This window comes from Pipistrellus hanaki (assembly GCF_964339955.1).
Source record: "Pipistrellus hanaki genome assembly, chromosome: 14".
Lineage (NCBI taxonomy): Eukaryota > Metazoa > Chordata > Mammalia > Chiroptera > Vespertilionidae > Pipistrellus > Pipistrellus hanaki.
Genome location: NC_140516.1, coordinates 35,842,359 through 35,861,658, shown reverse-complemented (window position 1 = coordinate 35,861,658; position 19,300 = coordinate 35,842,359). Strand labels below are relative to the sequence as shown.

The 19,300-nt window shown below is 47.0% G+C and overlaps 1 protein-coding gene and 1 pseudogene across 2 annotated transcripts; one reads left to right on the top strand and one right to left on the bottom strand.

Annotated features, from left to right (window-relative positions):
* Window positions 1–123: 123 nt before the first annotated feature.
* Window positions 124–1,909, top strand: LOC311632282 (small ribosomal subunit protein uS12-like; annotated as a pseudogene). Its single transcript has one exon. The product of its transcript is annotated as a small ribosomal subunit protein uS12-like (transcript).
* Window positions 1,910–1,993: 84 nt separating this feature from the next.
* FRAT1 (FRAT regulator of WNT signaling pathway 1) lies at window positions 1,994–3,105 on the bottom strand. The gene has a single exon (XM_084903538.1). It carries the CDS (start codon window positions 2,922–2,924, stop codon window positions 2,121–2,123), a length of 804 nt encoding a protein of 267 aa, XP_084759664.1. The 5' UTR covers window positions 2,925–3,105; the 3' UTR covers window positions 1,994–2,120.
* Window positions 3,106–19,300: the final 16,195 nt, after the last annotated feature.

The window sequence follows — 19,300 nt, the reverse complement described above, 5'->3', positions numbered from 1 at the left end:
GTCTAACTAGTGAGCTGTTCAGACACAAAGGCACTCTAATTACCATCCGAGAGTGAGGCTGAGAGGGATTTCAAGTGTTTTCATGTTTATGAAGAGCAGAGAAATGTGTTCTGGACGGCAAGTACAAAACAAAACCGGACATGAAACGCAACACATTTATTAACAAATAGATATTTCAGTTAAGTTAAAATCCTGTAATCAGGACAGCCACGATTCCAGACACTCCGGTACGAAGTGCAGATTAGGTCAACAGCCACATCTGGATGATGGACAAGCCATTGAATCTTACAAAAAACTAAAACACCAGCTAAACGGCCTTAAGCCCCTCCGAGTGAGTGAACAGCGTGTTACAAACCATTTCATCGCGGTTCACCCTGGCAAAGCCTGCAGCTTCTCCATGTTGGAGGGTCACACACATTTTCTACTCGGTTTCCTTCACGTACAAAAGCGATCTGGCACGGCTGGGGGAGGGGCGGAGGGAGGAAATCCACTCCATCCACCCAGGGAATTGCAGCTGTTATTACAAATGGCCCCAGAGAGCCCATTATAAGCTGCTGGCGAGGCCCAGTGTCCCTGGAGTGCCCATCACGTGGCGTCTCCCAGCCCCCAGCCAGGCCCCCGGAGAGCATCAGGGCGGCCCTCTTGAATAGGACAGCAGAGCTGAGGGGGGAGAGGAAGGACCCGAGGCCACACTCTCTGGTCAGTTTCCATAAAAGCCAGGCTTGCGGTGGGCGGGCCCGCGGGACGCCCGGTGCCCACGTCCCCGCCTCCCTACCACCCACTCCCCTCGGTGGCGGTGGCGGCGGGCGGCGGTGTGCTTGTCCCCAGGAGACTCCAGCACTTCACCACCTGCCCCACCTCCTGTCCCCACCCTGGGCACATCCCCACCCAGGGCACGCCCCTGCGGCTTTCCCTTCCACGCAGGGAATGTAGCCAGTTGCAAAGCAGGGGGGCAGAGAAAAGGCCCTTTCATGGTACCGAGTGTTTTTTAAGAATCAGCACCCCAAAAGACAGAACATGCTTTGTTTTTTTTTTAAAAAATGTGATACATTTTCAAGTCTGGCAGTTTGAGGTACTCCTTGAAATGATCGCCTATTCATGTTCCCACCCCCTCGACCCCCCAAAAAGTGAATCAGGAACCAACCCTGGAAAAGTCAAACAAGTAATGGGGGTCATCCTCATCCTTAGGGCGAGAGGCGGTCCCGAGATGCGTGAGCTGTGGCCGCAGGCCCGTGCTGGGATGGATGGAGGGTCAGGGGAGGACTGCGTGGAGCTGCCCGCGGTGCCTCCAAGAATGGTCACAGCAAAAGCAAGCAGTCCAGCTCTTTCTCTCAGGCCCGTGGCGCCAGCAGGTGGGCCAGTGTCCCGGTCTCCGTACTGCCGGAAGCTCCGGGGCCACCAGCGGGATCAGAAGTGGCATGACAAACAGTACAAGAAGGCCCGTTTGGGCACGGCCCTGCAGGCCAACGCTTTCGGAGGCGCTTCCCAGGCAAAGGGGATTGTGGTGGAAAAAGTAGGGGTTGAAGCCAAACAGCCAAATTCCGCTATCAGGAAGTGTGTCAGGGTCCAGCTGATCAAGAATGGCAACAACAAAAAATCACAGCCTTTGTACCCAATGATGGCTGTTTGAATTTCATTGAGGAAAACGACGAAGTTCTGGTTGCTGGATTTGGTCACAAAGGTCATGCTGTTGGTGACATTCCTGGAGTTCGCTTTAAGGTTGTCAACGTAGCCAATGCGTCTCTTTTGGCCTTATACAAAGGCAAGAAGGAAAGACCAAGATCCTAAGTTTTGATGGTGAAATCACAGTAGTAATAAATTTTCATATGCCTTAAAAAAAAAAAAAAAAAGTAAAGAGTCCAGTGGATTGTGAGCTTGGGGTGCGTTCTGCAATCTGCTGTATATAAGGCCGAGTCTCCCCCCCCCCTTTTTTTTTTTATAACGGGGCCTTGACCTCAGTTCCCCACGAAAACATTCGCGTCTTTTTCGATTCCACGTCTTGATTAGCTTCTTTCCCCGCTTCCCAGAGCGGCAGTGCACCGGTCTGATGAGAGATGCAGCCCACAGGGGGGCTCCTTGTCCTCCAGGCAGAGGCCGGCCCAGTGTCCACTCCCCGGGTGTCAGCTGCCGGGCACCGGGACGCCGTCGCCGGGCCGGAGCGCCGCCCTCCTCCCCGCCGCGCCCGGGTCGCCGCCGGCCGCGCGGGGGCTGCGGGGCGAGGGGGGCTCGTGCGCGGCGGCCGCCGGCGGCCTCGGGAGCGGCGGGAGCTTCGGGTGCAGCTGCAGCCGCCGCGAGTGCAGCCTCCGCACGGCCTCCTTGATGAGGTTCCCGGAGAGCACCAGCTGCTGCAGGAGCCGGTGCGGGTCGTCGTCGCCGCCGGGGCGGGCTTCCGGCTGCGGCCCGCGCCGCTGCTGCAGGCGGCGGGGGGCGGCGGCGCCCCGCAGCCATCCCCGCCGGCAGGGGCCCGACAGAGGCTGCTTTGGGGCGCCCCGCTTGTCGGCTCTGGAAGGCCCATCCAGGCCGGGGTGCGGGGACAGCGGGGACAGCGCGCTGGGGCCGGCGGCGAGCTCGGCCACGAAGTAGGGCGCAGCCCGGCCCCGCACGCGGCCGCGCTCCCCGAGGGCGCAGCGTAGGGCCCCCGGCGGCGCGGGCGGCGGCAGCGGCCGGTCCGGGGGCCGGGCCTTGTCCGCCGGGGGCCGCGGCGGCGGCGGCGCGGGGGGCGCGCACGGGGAAGCCGGGCGGTCCGGCCCCGCGTCCAGCTGCAGCGTCTCGCCGATCTGGGCCACCAGGCGGTCCACCTCGCCCGAGCCGCCCCGCGTCACCGGCCGCTCCAGCAGGAGGAAGCCGCCCCGCTCCTCCTCCTCCTCCTCCTCCGCCTCCGCTTCCTCGCCGGCTTCCTCTTCCTCCTCCCGCCGGCACGGCATGGCCCCCCGCCCCGGCGCCGGGGGCTCTGCGGGCGTCGCTGGCGGCTCCGGGGGCCGCGGCGGAGCCGGGCGCGGTCTGAGGCCGAAGCCGGGGCTGGGACCCGGGCTGGGGCCGGGGCGCACAGGGAAGCCGGGGATCCACGGGCGCACTCGTGCTGCGCGGTGCACCGCGGCAGCCGGAATCCTACCGGCTCCAGCTGATTTGTAAACAATGGGTGACGTTGCTGTGGGGCCTACCACCGCCCGAGGCGGGGGGTGCTGTGCTATTGGGGGGTCGGGGCGCCCCCTGAGTTCAGACCCAGGGTGGAGCCGTGCTCCTTCTGAGGTCCACAATCCTGAGTGCTGCTTGCGGGGTTGCAATGGGGAGCTGATCCCCGCTTTCTTAGGCGGGCTGATGGGCATTTCCGGCGGGTGGACACCCGGGTGGACAGTTGGTTTCTTCCACACACAACACCTACGCTCACACGCCCACACACTCCCCAGCCCTGAGCGGGTCAGCTTCTCTGGTTGGGGCATTGGCGCTGGTTGGGGCACAGCGTCTGGGCAGTGATGATCCAGCGAATTAGGCGAGGGTGGGAAGGAGGACTCAGGCTAGGAGTTTGCCTGAGGTTAGGCAAACGAGGCTGACAGGATAGGAAGGGGGCCTGTGGTGCACATGGGGGGGGGGGGGGTGGAGGGCAGAGTTGGAACTGGCAAAGAACACAAATTAATGTGTCTTGATCAGGAACATGGGTATGAGGGGGCTTGGACTGTGGCTGGCATTACTGTAGAGGACAAAGTTGCTAGCTCTGAGCTAGAAAGTGCTTTTAAGAAGAATGCCTCACGGAAGGACTTGTATGCATGCATATAAACATAACCAATGGATACGGGGGGGGGGGTAGGGGAAGGAGACATAGGTTCTACTATTTATAATGCTCAAACAATAAAAAAAAGAAGAATGCCTCCACCCAGTAGGGGAGTATTCTATTTGAGAGGGTAGCAGGAGAGGAAAACAGTGAGCAGTTTGGATGGAAACGGAGGTATAGGCCACCTTAACCCCTCAAGATATCATGATTGGTTTAATGATTAACCAAGACTTCATTTTTATTGATTTTTTTTTTTTAAGAGAGAGAGAAACATTGATGGGAGAGTGAAGCATCCATGGGCCGCCCCCAGCATGCCACCCACTTGGGATCTAGTCTGCAACTGGTGCCCACAACCTGGACTTCATTTTTTAAAAGGGAAAAGGGCAAACAATAAATTCTTTCATGTTGCCTGGAGGCTTTACACCTTTATTCAGAGCCCCTCAGCTCTAACTCTAAACCCTACACTTTTTAAAAAATGTATTTTATTGACTTTTTATAGAGAGAAAGGGAGAGGAATAGAGAGTCAGAAACATCAATGAGAGAGAAACATTGAGCAGCCACCTCTTGCACACCTCCTACTGGGGATGTGCGCGCAACCAAGGTACATGCCCTTGACCGGAATCGAACCCAGGACCCTTGAGTCCGCAGGCCAACGCTCTATCCACTGAGCCAAACCGGTTTCGGCAGTAGGGAGGTATTTTGAAATACTGAGCAGGAGAGTAGCACGATTTAGAAGGGAGTGCAGGAGGGAGAAACTGGAACGCGGGGATCCATAGAAGTAGGAACAAGGGTCTTGGTGGGCAGGTCAAAGATGATAATTACTGGAGCAAACCTTCAGGGGGGGATGGAATGGAGGGAATGCCTGGGAAGTTATTTAAAATAAAAGGGAGTTGGTCTGTTTTTGCATGAGTGGAGGAAAAAGGGTGAGGATAAAAATAGAGTTTGAAGAAAGCCATTGCATTTTTGGAAACCTTGGAAACACAGATTTCTATTGGGTGTCACAAAATTTGTATCTCATTTTAGTGGATCCCTTAGCATTTTCTCCATATAAGATTATGTCATCTGCAAGTAGATGTAATTTTACTTCTTTTTAAGTCCGAATGTCTTTTATTTTTTCTTGTCTAATTGCCCACACTAGTGCCTCTAGAACAATATTGAATAGAAGTGGTGGAGGCAGATGTCCATGTCTTGTTCCTGCTCTTAGAGAAAAGCATTCAGTCTTTTACCATTAAGTATGCTGTTGGCTATGAGTTTTCATAAGATGGCCTTTATCAGATTGAGGCCATTTCCTCCTATTCCTGTGTTTTTTGAGCATTTTCTTTTAAAAAAATATATTTTATTGATATTTTTACAGAGAGGAAGGGAGAGGGACAGAGAGCTAGAAACATTGATGAGAGAGAAACATTGACCAGCTGCCTCCTGCACACCCCCTACTGGGGATGCGCCCGCAACCAATGTACATGCTCTTGACCGGAATCGAACCTGGGGACTTTCAGTCCACAGACCGACACTCTACCGCTGAGCCAAACCGGTTTCGGCTGAACATTTTCTTTTTTATCGTGAAAATGTCATCCCCTCATTTTAAATAATTGTTCATTTGAAAGTGTGATCAAAGCAACCATTTGTTAGCTAGAATATTCTGAACCTAATTATTTAAAAATTTCAGGTGGTGAAAATAATTAAAGCAGTTTGTGTTTTTATTCTTTGGCTCAAAATCTGTAAGCCTCATACATTGTGTGGGAATGAGCAATGGTACAACTGCTTCAGAAAAAGATGTGACAGTTTCTTACAAAAGTAAACATACACCTCTCCTATGATTCAACTCCATTCCTAGATATTTACCTAAGAAAAATAAAAACATAGATGTGCCTCAAGGCCTACAGGCAGATAACCCTGGCAGCTTTATTCATAAAAGCCATAAACTGGAAACAGCTCAAGTCTTTATCAACAGGTGAATGAATAAACTATGGCCCATTCATAATATCATCATATGATAATACTCTTTCGCAACAAAAAGAATGGAAGTATTGCCGCATGCAATGCCATGGATGAATCTCAAAAACAGTATCTAAGAAAAGGAAGCCAGAGGAAAAAGAGTACCTACCCTATGATTCTGTTTATATGAAGTTCCAGGACAGAAAAAATTAATGTACGGTGGGGAAAAGATCAGAAGACTGATTGCCTTTGGAGCGGGTGGAGTCCGGGCAGGGACTGAGTCAGAACAGGCCTGAGGGCAGTGTAGGGGTAGTGGTAATGCTCTATATCTTGGTAGCTTCATTGAGTTTCACAGGTGTATGCATGTGTTAAAACTCATTGATTGTATATAAATTTTACATGGAAAGAAAGAACTGTAAGCAAATATTGAATTCTGGTTAATAGACATGCTGATGAGTTTAGGGGTGCAGTTTATTCTCAAGTGCACAAAAATGGGGTGGATTAATCCCTAACTGGTTTGGCTCAGTGGATAGAGCCGTCGGCCTGAAGACTGAAGGGTCCTAGGTTTGATTCCGGTCAAGGGCATGTACCTTGGTTGCGGGTACATCCCACTGGGGATGTGTGCAGAAGGCAGCTGATTGGTGCTTCTCTCTCATTGATGTTTCTGGCTCTCTATCCCTCTCCCCTTCTCTCTGTAAAAAATAAATAAAGAATATAAAAAATGATATGGATTAATTACAGATAGAAGGATGGGTGAGACAGGTAAGTCTTTGATAAAACATGCATAATAAAATGTTAATGTTGCCTGGCCAGCATGGCTCAGTGGTTGTGTCAACCTATGAATCAGGAGGTCACGGTTTAATTCCTGGTCAGGGCACCTGGTTGGGTTTCAGGCTCGATCCCCAGTGGGAGTCATGCAGGAGGCAGCTGATTAATGATTCTCATCATTGATGTTTCTATCTCTCTCTCCCACTCCCTTCCTCTCTGAAATTAATAAAAATATATTGAAAAATATAAAGTCAGACTAAAAAAAAAGAAAATATATTTATTGTTATGTGAAGTGAAGAATATGCTAAAACCTAATAGTTGCATCTAGGTATTGGGCAATAGGTTCACTGTCAAGTTCTTTCAATTTTGTTCACTGTTCAAAAATGCTGAGAATAGAATATTTTTTTAAAAAGCTCTAAAAAAGGAGTGACTTCTTTGGTGACTTCCTTTAGAACTGCCCAGGGCATGGGGGGCTGAGGGCTGACTAGTGGGAAGGAAGGGAGGAAGGGTTCACTCTGCTGGTCAGTGGACAGGGGAATGGTGTGGACTCATTCTGTGGTGTTGAAAGGCTGTAGACAGTTGGCCATGGAGTGACTGAATTTTTGCCCACGGTGGGAGCTTTCTAACTGTATGGCGGAAACTGGGCTTGATACCCTTAGAGGCTAGCAGCCACCCCTGAGGGGTGGACCCGGCTCCTTTGCTAATTTCTTCACTGCCTCCCAGCTCCCAGATGGCGATGCTGTGGGAGCTGGGCCGGGTGGGGAGGAGGGATTTGTACGGAGAAGTTTGAAGAGATTAGGGGATTCACACTGAGGTGCAAAGAGGTGCTAATGGGGTACTAAACACGCCTCCGCAGAGGAACTGGTGAAAGCTGGAAACCTGAAGGCAGAGGCTGAAAACGTCCTGAGACTGTCGGTAGGATGGAAAAGATAGTAGGCCACTGGTGAAACAGGGTTGTAGGAACAGGTGCCTCTGTAACTGGTAAGTTCCAGCTTTGGGCTAACACGGATGCAGCCGTGTGGAATATTTTGCTACTTATAAAAGTAGAAAGGGGACTCAAGACTGGGGGGTATGTTTAGAGCAAGCATGTCAAACTCAAAGGCTAACGGGTCAGATAAACAAGGTTTAAGTTTATGTGGGCCCAAAAAGAACAAAAGCTTCAATTTTCATGGAAAAGTAGGTTTATTTCGAAAAGTATAGTATTTATATACATAAAAAGAACAGGAGCAATGATAAAATTAATGTTTTCTTCCTGACACTTGACATCTCTTCTCTGCTACTATCTTTAAAAAAAAAATTTTTTTTTGTTGATTTTAGAGAAGAAGGGAGAGGGAGAGATAGAAACATCAATGATGAGAGAGAATCATTGATTGACTGCCTTCTGCACGTCCCAGGCATGTGCCCTTGGCCAGAATTGAACCTGGGACCCTTCAGTCCACAGGCCGATACGCTATCCATTAAGCCAAACCAGCTAGGGCTCTGCTACTATCTTACCTACTTCGGGGAAAATTTGTTTGCAATGATTACTTTCAAAACTGACCCAAGGTGAATGTCAGTAATTCTGGATCTGACAGGAGATGTATTTCTTTCATAATTGTAAATAACTGTGCACAACGTTATATTGGCTGGGCCGCAAAAATACTTGTTGTGGGCTGCGAGTTTGGCAGGCTTCGTTTAGAGGAATGCTGTCCCAGAGGTGACTTAAGTAGTGCACAAGTGGAATAGGTTCCCCTTAAATTCATGTCCACAGGGAACCTGTAAATGAGACCTTATTTGGAAATAGGGTCTCTGCAGATATAATCACGTTAAGATGAGGTTAGACTGGATTAGGGTGAAGCAATTAATAATAGTACCTAACACATATTATATTTAAAAACTATTTTGTTGAGATATAACTTACATACTATAAAATTCAGCCATTTAAAATACACAATTCAACAGTTTTTAGTATGTTTGCAGAGTTGTGCAACCATCACAATAATTTAATTTCAGAACATTTGCGTAATTCCTCCCAAAAACGTGTATCCATTAACTATACTGAGTATTTAACTCTAGGCTTGGTACCCTGAAAAATGCTGTACAGGTCTCACTTCCCTTAATTTTCCAATAAACTCTGAGTTATTATCTCCGTACATGGATAAGAAAACCTAGGCACAGAGATGAGAAAACTTGCCCACAATTACACAAATTACCCGTGCCAGGGCGAGGATTCAAGTCCAGTTTTGGTTGATGTCAAAACCTGCCCTTCTCAAAACTCTACCCTGATGTTATTACCAGGCTTTGCCGTCTGCTCTTTGAACTCTGCCTCGTTCTTATTCCCCAAGGCCTGCTGATTCTTCCTTTCAGCGCCTCTGCCAGTAGTCATGCCCTATTTCTGGTCCCATTGCCAATGCCCTTCACGTTTCCTTGGCTGGGCTCACACAACTTGTGTCTGGGCCCTTGCCTCTTTCCCCTTAATCCACTCTTCTGGCAGATCAACTTCTTAACTGCCAACCCTGCTCAGGTTACCTGCCACCCCCACTCTGAATAGGTCCACACTGCCTCCTGAGTAAAGCCCTCAGCTCCTTAACACAAGTGTCCAGAATGCCCGGGAACCTGGCCTTCACCCATTCTTCCAACCTTATCTTGTCCTCCGCCCCCACATAAGCCCTTTGCTCTTGTGAGATGGGGCCTGTGCCAGCTCCCAAACACATCTTACATGTTCCTGCCTCCCCATGTTTGATCCTGCTCTTTGTGCAGAGAATGTCTCCACCCATCACAATCTTAGTCCCGCTACAGATCTCCATGAAACTGTCTCTGCTCTCCCCAGTAGGCAGCGGTTTCTCTTGTCCTCTGTCCTCCCACCCATTCAGTTTCCCCGGTGGGGCTCTTACTGCATACTTCCTTTCTGTGGTTCTGCTTGGACTGGTTTAGACTGTAAGATCCTTGCTTCCAGAGGGTCCTCTGATTGGCCAGGCCCGAGTTGTTTGCCCACTCCTATAGCCAGAGATAGGGTAAGTCCCACCCAGAACACACAGGCTCAGAAAAGAGGAGCAGAGCATTCCTAAGGAGATGCTGGATGCATTAAAACTAAATCCTGCCGAAACCGGTTTGGCTCAGTGGTAGAGTGTCGGTCTGCGGACTGAAAGGTCCCAGGTTCAATTCTGGTCAGAGGCATGTACATTGGTTGCGGGCACATCCCCGGCAGGGGGTGTGCAAGAGGCAGCTGGTCGATGTTTCTCTCTCATCGACGTTTCTAGCTCTCTATCGCTCTCCCTTCCTCTCTGTAAAAAATCAATAAAATATATTTAAAAAACAAACAAACAAAAAAACTAAATCCTATAGAGGCAGGATATTATATATATTTTAAGATGTTTTTATTGATTTCAGAGAAAGTAAGAGGGAGAGCAAGATAGAAATATCAATGATTAAAGAGATTCATTGATTGGTTGCCTCTTGCACACCCTTTACTGGGATTGAGCCTGAAACCTGGGAATGTGTCCTGCCTGGGAATAGAACTGCCCTGGTTCAAGGGTTGATGCTCAATCACTGAGACACACCGCTGGGCAGGATATAGTTTTTGTTTTGTTTTTTAATATATTTTTTAAATTGATTTTTTACCGAGAGGAAGAGAGAGGGATAGAGAGTTAGAAACATTGATGAGAGAGAATCATTGATCAGCTGCCCCTACTGGGGATGTACCCGCAACCAAGGTAACATGCCCTTGACCGGAATTGAACCTGGGACCTGTCAGTCCGCAGGCTGACACTCTATCCACTGAGCCAAACCAGTCTCGGCAGGATATAGTTTTTTATAAGACCCATGTAACCGCATTGTTTCACGTGTCCTTGATTTATTTGATTCATTTGTTCCTTTATTCATTCAACAAATAATTAAGCAAAATCAAATATAATGCTTAACCCACACAGCCAACAGTTTAGTGGGAGAAGCCAACATTGTAATAATAATAATAAAAAAGATCATGCCAACAAATCCAGACATGCAGCAGATGTAAAATGGTAACCTGAGACACAATTGTTGAGTACCCAGAAGGTTTTCAAGTTTCCCAATATAAACGACTGTGTGAATTATTTTAACTGGGTGACAAGCTGTTTATTTCACAATTAGAAGTAGTCTTTTAAACCCATATTTCAGAAGATGTATCCTTGGATTTAATTCACAGGGAAGTGTGAATGAATGAGCAAAGCAGCTCTCACTTCCTACATCCTTTGTTGTTGTTAATATACCCTTTCCATTGTTTTTAGAGAGAGTGGAAGGGCGGGGGGGGGGGGGCGGGGGGGAGCGACACAGAGAGAGAAACACAGATGAGAGAGAAACACATTGATTGGTTGCCTCCCACATGGGCCCTGACCAGGGCCAGGGATTGAGCCTAAAACAAAGTATGTGCCCTTGACCAGAATCAAACCGGGGACCCTTCAGTTCACAGGCTGATGCTCTATCCATTGAGCTAAATTGGCTAGGGCACTCCTTACATTCTTGAAAGACCATGGATCCTATGGGTGGGATGACTAGAGACCTACAAGGGGCTAAGGGACAATTTCCTTTACTTTCTGATTTTGAATGGGGGAGTCTCCGAAGCTGACTCTGAAGGACAGAGGATAGAGAGGTAGGTAGGGGAAGGCTTGGGGCCTTTCCTGACTTTCACCTCTTTCCCAATAGCTGTAGAGACCTATGTGCAACATTTCTCTCCATACCAAAACACTCCCTGTGAGAATGGGTTATAGCGGCAGAAAGAAATATAGGTCCATCCAGGCTTCAGCTCACATGGTCAAGAAGATAGCACTCCACACAGCGAGTTCATTATGGACTGCTCTTTCCTGAGTAACGTGTATGTTACTGCTTTGAAACATCAGCATCTGGGGCCTCCTGACCTGAGAGCTGGGGTGTTTCTGATGAGAGGAGCAGAGATATTCCAAATTCTAAATGCTTCGGTGGGTTTGCAGGCCTTCCCACTCACCCTTTAAGGCTGAGGACCGCCCTCTGCTCCCCTCAACCCAGCACCCACGCCAGGCCTGGCTGCTTGAAGTACTTCGGGTTTTCAGAGAATTTGGTCCTTGCCCCTGTTGCAGTCCAGGCTGCCTGGTTCTCTTGTCCTCCAGCTGTAGGCTAAGTTTGCTGAGGGTAGGACACAGGGTTCATTCAACTCTCTAGTCCCAGCACTGAGCTCGGAGCCTGACAGATGGTGAATCCCACTCACAAATGCTCTGTGACTGGTGCGCGCAGTCCTTCCTTTTCTCTGCTGGCCTCTTGCTGGTGACCTGGCTGCTTCCCAGCTTGTCCTCCTGGCTGAGGAAAATGGTCCCCAGAGTCTGTCCTGGGGGTTCCAGCTCTGCACCCCGTTAGCTGCACAGGATTGGTTCTTCTTCCCTTGGCCTCGTTTAGTTTTCTCCTCCACTCTCTCACACTGTAGCCAATCTTTTCTTTCTTTCTTCTTTCTTTCTTTCTCTCTCTCTTTCTTTCTTTCTTTCTTTCTTTCTTTCTTTCTTTCTTTCTTTCTTTCTTTCTTTCTCTTTTTTAAAAAAATGTATTCAATTGATTTTTTACAGAGAGGAAGGGAGGATAGAGAGCTAGAAACATCTATGAGAGACAAACATCGATCAGCTGCCTCTTGCACACCCCCTACCGGAGATGTGCCCGCAACCAAGGTACATGCCCTTGATCGGAATCGAACCTGGGACCTTTCAGTCCGCAGACCAAAGCTCTATCCACTGAGCAAAACCAGTTTCAGCTTTTTCTTTTTTTTTTTTCTTTAAGATATGACTTAAACACTTTTTAAAATTGATTTCAGAGAGGAAGGGAGAGGGAGAGTGAGATTGAAAGATCACTGGTAAGAGAGAATCATTGATCGGCTGCCTCCTGCACCCTCCTTACTGGGGATCAAGCCAGCAACCTGGGCAGATTTTAAAAAAAATATATTTTATCGATTTTACACAGAGAGGAATTGAGAGGGCTAGAGAATTAGAAACGTTGATGAGAGAGAAACATCGACCAGCTGCCTCTTGCACCCCCCCCACTGGGGATGTGCCTGCAACCGAGGTACGTGCCCTTGACCGGAATCGAACTCGGGACCCTTGAGTCCACAGGCCAATGCTCTATCCACTGAGCCAAACCAGTCTTGGCAAAGTAATGTACTTCTTTATCTTTTCAACAAGTCCAGTTTCTGTTAGTTGGCCAAAGTCAGTTTCCAGTGCTTGTCACCCAGATGGATGTAAACCTAAATGTGCAACTGGAGGAGATGGATGAAATAAACCAGAGAACATCTCTAATGTGGAATATTACACAGCAGTTCAAAAGAACAATGGCCATCTGTGTTCCGACATAGAAAGATCTCTGAGACCCACATATTATATAATAAAAGGCTAATATGAAAGTTGACCAAAAGGCAAAACGACCAGTCGCTATGATGTGCACTGAGCACTAAGGATGTCTGACTGATGGCTTAGGCTCGCTCCCCACGGGGCTCCCAGACTATAGGTCGGGCTGAGGGGACCCCTCCCCATGCACGAATTCTGGGCACCAGGCCTCTAGTATAAGGATCATATGTATAGTGTATCACTTATCAAAAAAGGAAAGCAAAGTAATGCACTTCTTTTATTTATTTAAAAAAATATATTTTATTGATTTCTTACCGAGAGGAAGGAGAGGGATAGAGAGTCAGAAATATCGATGAGAGAGAAACATCAACCAGCTGCCTCCTGCACACCTCCACACTGGGGATGTGCCCGAAACCCAGGTACATGCCCTTGACCGGAATCAAACTCGGGACCCTTGAGTCCACAGGCCAATGCTCTATCCACTGAGCCAAACCAATCTTGGCAAAGTAATGTACTTCTTTATGTATATGTTACCATTAGAGTGTAATGTCACAAGAGATGCCACAAGAGGGGGACTTGGTTCTGTTTATGCCTAGAGCAGGGCCTGATACGCAGTAGGCATTCAATAAATATTTGTTAAATAAATGATCTGGAAAGGCACATATCAAGCTGAAAATAGTGGCATTGTAGAGGAGGGACTGAAAGCAGGGGTGGTACCCTACATCTTACCTGTATTTGAAATTCTCTTACAAGGAAAATGTCTTCATGTGTTCCTTGTGTAATTAAACGACATAAACAGAGAAGAGCTAAATATTAACAGATGATGAGAAAGCCATGAAAGTGATGCTTTCAAAGACTTTATGATGGCAAATAGAAATTGGCTGGCAAAGAAAGGGGGGAAGTGGATATTACACGTGAGCAAGTGATATTTGGGGGGGGAGCTATTGGTCATTTGACAAGATAACAAATGGTTAAACTTTTAGTCTTTTTTTTATTTTTATTTTTATTTATTTTTTTTAATGGCCAAGGCACCCTCACCCATCCCTCATCAATCTCAAGGCTCAGAAATGTTCATTGTGCCCATGCTACTTTTATTTATATATTTGTTAATCCTCACCCATGGATATTTTTCCATTGGTTTTTAGGGAGAGTGGAAGAGAGAGGGGAAGACAGAGAGAAATGTCGATATGAGAGACATTGATTGTTGCCTCCTGAACAAGCCTGGACCAGGCTCAGAGGAGCCTATAACGAAGGTATGTGCCCTTGAATGAAATTGAACCTGGGACCCTTTGGTCCACAGGCTGACGCTCTATCCACTGAGCCAAACCAGCAAGGGCTACTTTTATATTTTGGGGTGGGCATCACAATATACTGTTTTAATTTAAGCAGAGAAAATAGGAAAGAAAAGTGGAAGCCGAAACCGGTTTGGCTCAGTGGATAGAGCGTCAGCCTGCGGACTGACAGGTCTCAGGTTCGATTCAGATTCCGGTCAAGGGCATGTACCTTGGTTGCGGGCACATCCCCAGTAGGGGGTGTGCAAGAGGCAGCTGATCGATGATTCTCTCTCATCAATGTTTCTAACTCTCAATCCCTCTCTCTTCCTCTCTGTAAACAACCAATAAAATATATTTGAAAAGAAAAGAAATGTGGAAAACAGAAGGTTTCGTGGGGACTGCAAGTCACTTGCATTGTTGGAAGGTGCGGTGACAGGTGGGGTGTGGAAAGGGCGATCTTGGGGTGTGGGTCATGGTAGATCCTCTTTCTCTGTCTTTCTTTGTCAACTTGGTCCTTCTTCTATGTCTCTCCCAACTTCCTCCCTCCTTTCCCCGCCTCCGCTGAGTTAGGGGCTGGCAACAAAAATGACGAGAACACCACTGCCCCCAAAGCTTGACATCAGCTGGGGCGGGTAGATGGATTCGCAGTGATCTTTGTGGCAGACGCGAGTTCACGCCCTGGCCCCTACACCATCCCTGAGAGCCCGGGGCCTTTCTCCCCTCCTCCAGGCTTCTGAATCCCTGGGGGTCTACTCTCCACTTTTTAAAATTTTATTTATTTTTTACAGAGAGGAAGAGAAAGGGATAAAGAGTTAGAAACATCGATCAGCTGCTTCCTGCACACCCCCCACGGGGGACGTGCAGGCAACCAAGGTCCATGCCCTTGACCGGAATCGAACCTGGGACCTTTCAGTCTGGAGGCCGAAGCTCTATCCACTGAGCCAAACAGGTTTCAGCTGCTCTCCCCTTTGATAGTTAGCCTCCACCATTCTAACCTGTCTTCTGCTGTCTGTGGCTTATGTGCATTGGTTTTGTCTCCTAGAGTTTGTTACACACTCCTTGAGGGCTGGGACTACTTCTCTGTGACCTCCTGTCAGTCAGTCAGTTTGTTGGAAACATGTTGACTTCCTAAACGAAGGTATGTGCCCTTGAATGAAATTCGATTCCTCTGTGTAACCCTGCTTATCGCAGGCTGAGAAGTGGTACCTGGATGGAGGGCAGATGGTTTCGGGGAGCCGTGGCACCGTGCAGAGACAGAGCTGCAGGTCTGTCAGCTGGAGTGTGTGCATCATTTTAAAGCACTCAGCACGGATACTTGCTTTTAGTCAGAAATCACAGCAGAACAGTTGGCTCTGAGGAGAAACACCCCCTTCTCCAGAGTAATGCAATCAACTGTAGCTACAAGTGTAATGTGTGGTCCTTATCACACAGCAGTGGAGATAGAAGTATTGTCTGAGAAGGGAGTTAGCATCCTTGATATTTATTATATCACGTGAACATTCATCTGGTCTTGGTATGTACCAGACACTGTGCTGCTACGCAGCTTTTCAGAGATCCTCTCATTTAATATTCACAGTATCTATTCAATAAGTATTATTATCTCATTGTACAGAAAAGGAAATGAAATTAGAAAGTAGCCCTGGCTGGGTAGCTCAGTTGGTTAGGGCATCGTCCCAATATGCGAAGGTTTCAGGTTCAATCCCTGGTCAGGGCACATACAAGAAGCAACCGATGATATATAAATAAGTGGAACAACAAGTGGATGCCTCCCCTCCCCTCACCCTGCTGTCAAACCCATTTACTAAAAAACGTTAAGTAACTTGCCGAAACCAGTTTGGCTCAGCGTAACTTGCCGAAACCAGTTTGGTTCAGCGGTAGAGCGTCGGTCTGCAGACTGAAGGGTCCCAGGTTCGATTCCGGTCAAGGGCATGTACATTGGTTGCGGGCACATCCCTGGTAGGGGGTGTGCAAGAGGCAGCTGGTCGATGTTCCTCTCTCATCGACGTTTCTGGCTCTCTATTTCTCCCCCTTCCTCTCTGTAAAGAATTAATAAAATATGTTAAAAAAAAAAAAAAGTTAAGTAACTTGCCTGGGGTCACACAGCCAGAAGCGATGGAGCCAGGATTTAAACCTAGGCTAACTCCGGAGTCCATGCTCTTAAATATTTGCTGTGTTTCCCCAAACATTAAGGCACTTTATATAAAAATGTCATCAAAACAGATGAATCAGAAATATAGTTGTGTGATACTTTAAAGTTTTGAGTATTTCCTCTGTGTGAAAGCATCAGTTTCATTTAATCTGTCAATCAATTGATGGAGCAGGAAAAACTTTGTTCATACTTCAAAGAAGGACAGAATTTGAGACTTTGGTTCCCTGCCTGTGTGGGTGTGTGTGTATAATTTACATGTATGTAAATTATGAGGCTGGATTTTCCAAGGTTGTTTGGGGTTCAATGAAAAATTCCACTGCTACTTGTTTGCTGAATTCTGTGTTTCTTCTCATGTATTTGCTCAATAAAAACAATTTGTTAAACATGAAACTAAATGCAGTTTTATTTGATACTTTTTCCAATTTTTAATATGAATTCTCATTAATTGAAATCATCTATTAGAACATGTGATTCAAGTTTTGGTTTGGATAATATAAATAGTCTGAGGACTTATTTGTTAATTTGTTCAAAAGCTCACGGGGGTGGGGGCTAGAAGGGTAGGTGAAGGCATATACGTAGGGGAGGCCAAGGAGGGAAAAAAGGAGACATATGTACTACTGTTTGTAATCCTTCAAACAATAAAAAAAAAAAAAGGAAAAAAAAAAAAGGAAAAAAAAAAAAAGATCATGGGGATGTAAAGTACAGCATAGGGAATACCGCCAATAAAATCGTAATAACTATGTACGGTACCAGGTGGTTACTAGAATTATTGGGTGGAATAACTTCATAAATTATATAATTATCTAAACACTATGCTGTACACCTAAAAACTAATATAAAATAATATTGCATGTCAACTGTAATTGAAAAATAAAAAAGCCCCCCACCGCCGTCTAAAATTTGTTTAAAAGATATCGATTTGAAAGGCCACTATGTGCCAGAGAGAAAAATAGATGTAGTCTCTGCCCACTGGTGGCAGGAGGTTTGGCTGGGAAACTTCCCATGAAACGAATGTTCACACAAACAGCTATATAATTATAAATGGTGATAAGAGCTATGAAGGAAGAATACAGAGTGCTATGTGAAAGTTTAGTAGGGGAAGTGATTTATAAGTGGGGGCCATGGAAGGCATCTGGACCAGTGACATTTAAGCTGAGATCAAAAATATAATTCAGTGAAAACTGGGCCACCCAGAACAAGCAACACATACAGAGAAGAACTGAGGAGAAACTGAAACATGTGGAAAGATGCCAAAACCGGTTTGGCACAGTGGATAGAGCGTCGGCCTGCGGACTGAAGGGTCCCAGGTTCAATTCCAGTCAAGGGCATGTGCCTTGGTTGCGGGCACATCCCCAGTGGGGGGTGTGCAAGAGGCAGCTGATTGATGATTCTCTCTCATCGATGTTTCTAACTCTCTATCCCTCTCTCTTCCTCTCTGTAAAAAAATCAAAATATATTAAAAAACACACACACACACACACACACACACATGGAAAGAGATGGAGAACCTCCGTTGAAAGGATGTCAGAGGAGCAATAGAGAAAATAACCCTTAGAAAAATCCAGCATAGAAAAAGAATACAGAAAAAAAAAAAATAATGCTGCCGAAACCGGTTTGGCTCAGTGGATAGAGTATCAGCCTGCGGACTGAAACGTCCCAGGTTCGATTCCAGTCAAGGGCATGTACCTTGGTTGCAGGCACATCCCCAGTAGGGGGTGTGGAAGAGGCAGCTGATAGATGATTCTCTCTCATCGATGTTAACTCTCTATCCCTCTCCCTTCCTCTCTGTAAAAAAATCAATAAAATATATATAAAAAAATAAAAAAATAATGCTTTCAGTTTCCAACATTCTCATATCTGTTGCCTCAGTTAATCTTCACCCTGAGGCAGGGAGGGCAAGCATAATTATGGTTATTTCTACCACTGAGGATGAAAGCTCAGCCAGGTACAAAGTTATGCAGATTTTTGTTCCAGGATTCAGACTAGAGAGGCAAACTGTGGGTTCTCTGGCAAGCCGGTGGGCAGCGGGTGGAATGAAGCATAAATAACCTACCGCTATGCTCTGTGACCATCTGAAAAACTCAGGCTGTGAACTAAATTTCATAGTAATTTAATAGTGTTTCTTGGTTGCCACTCTATACCCACCTTCCTAGGTATTTCTGTAGACAGAAAACGAAATCTTGCATTTTGGAGAGTGACTTTTAAATTCGACAGTTAAAAAAAAAAAAAATATATATATATATATATATATATATATATATATATATATATGTATATATATTATTGATTTTTTACAGAGAGGAAGAGAGAGGGATGGAGAGTTAGAAACATCAATGAGAGAGAATTATGGATCAGCTGCCTCTTGCACACCCTCTACTGGGGATGTGCCTGCAACCAAGGTACATACCCTTGACCGGAATCGAACCCGGGACCTTTCAGTCTGCAGTCTGCAGGCTGATGCTCTATCCACTGAGCCAAACCGGTTTTGGCCCAACAGTTTTTTAATTTTGAGATTTATACATCAGAACAAATTTTTTTTTTTTTTTTTTTATAAATATATTTTATTGATTTTTTACAGAGAGGAAGGGAGAGAGATAGAGAGTCAGAAACATCGATGAGAGAGAATCATCGACCAGCTGCCTCTTGCACACCCCCTACCGGGGATGTGCCAGCAACCAAGGTACATGCCCTTGACCGGAATCGAACCCGGGACCTTTCAGTCCCCAAGCCGACGCTCTATCCATTGAGCCAAACCGGTTTCGGCTATACATCAGAACAAATTTGAGCGTAGGCTGCCGCTATCTAACTTGAACCTAAAACCCGGTGGAGTCCGAAGGGTGAACGCAAGCGAGAAACTACAATTCCCGGCAGGCCTCGGGGCTGTGTCTCCTCCCCCCGCCCCGCCCCAACCCCTGTCTAGTCCGCCAGGACAGGAGGCGACCAATGACGGTTAGGTATTTGAATAGACCAATAAGATCATGAACAATAATGAGATTGCTCTGGCTTGGAAGGGGCGGTCAAGTCATCCAATCGTGTGGGAGAGGGGGAAACACGTTAGCCAATCTAAGGGCGTGGGGGGCGGGGCCTACCG

Excerpts from the sequence above, each read along its gene's own strand:
- FRAT1 (XM_084903538.1), bottom strand. The coding sequence starts at position 2,924 with ATGCCGTGCCGGCGGGAGGAGGAAGAGGAAGCCGGCGAGGAAGCGGAG.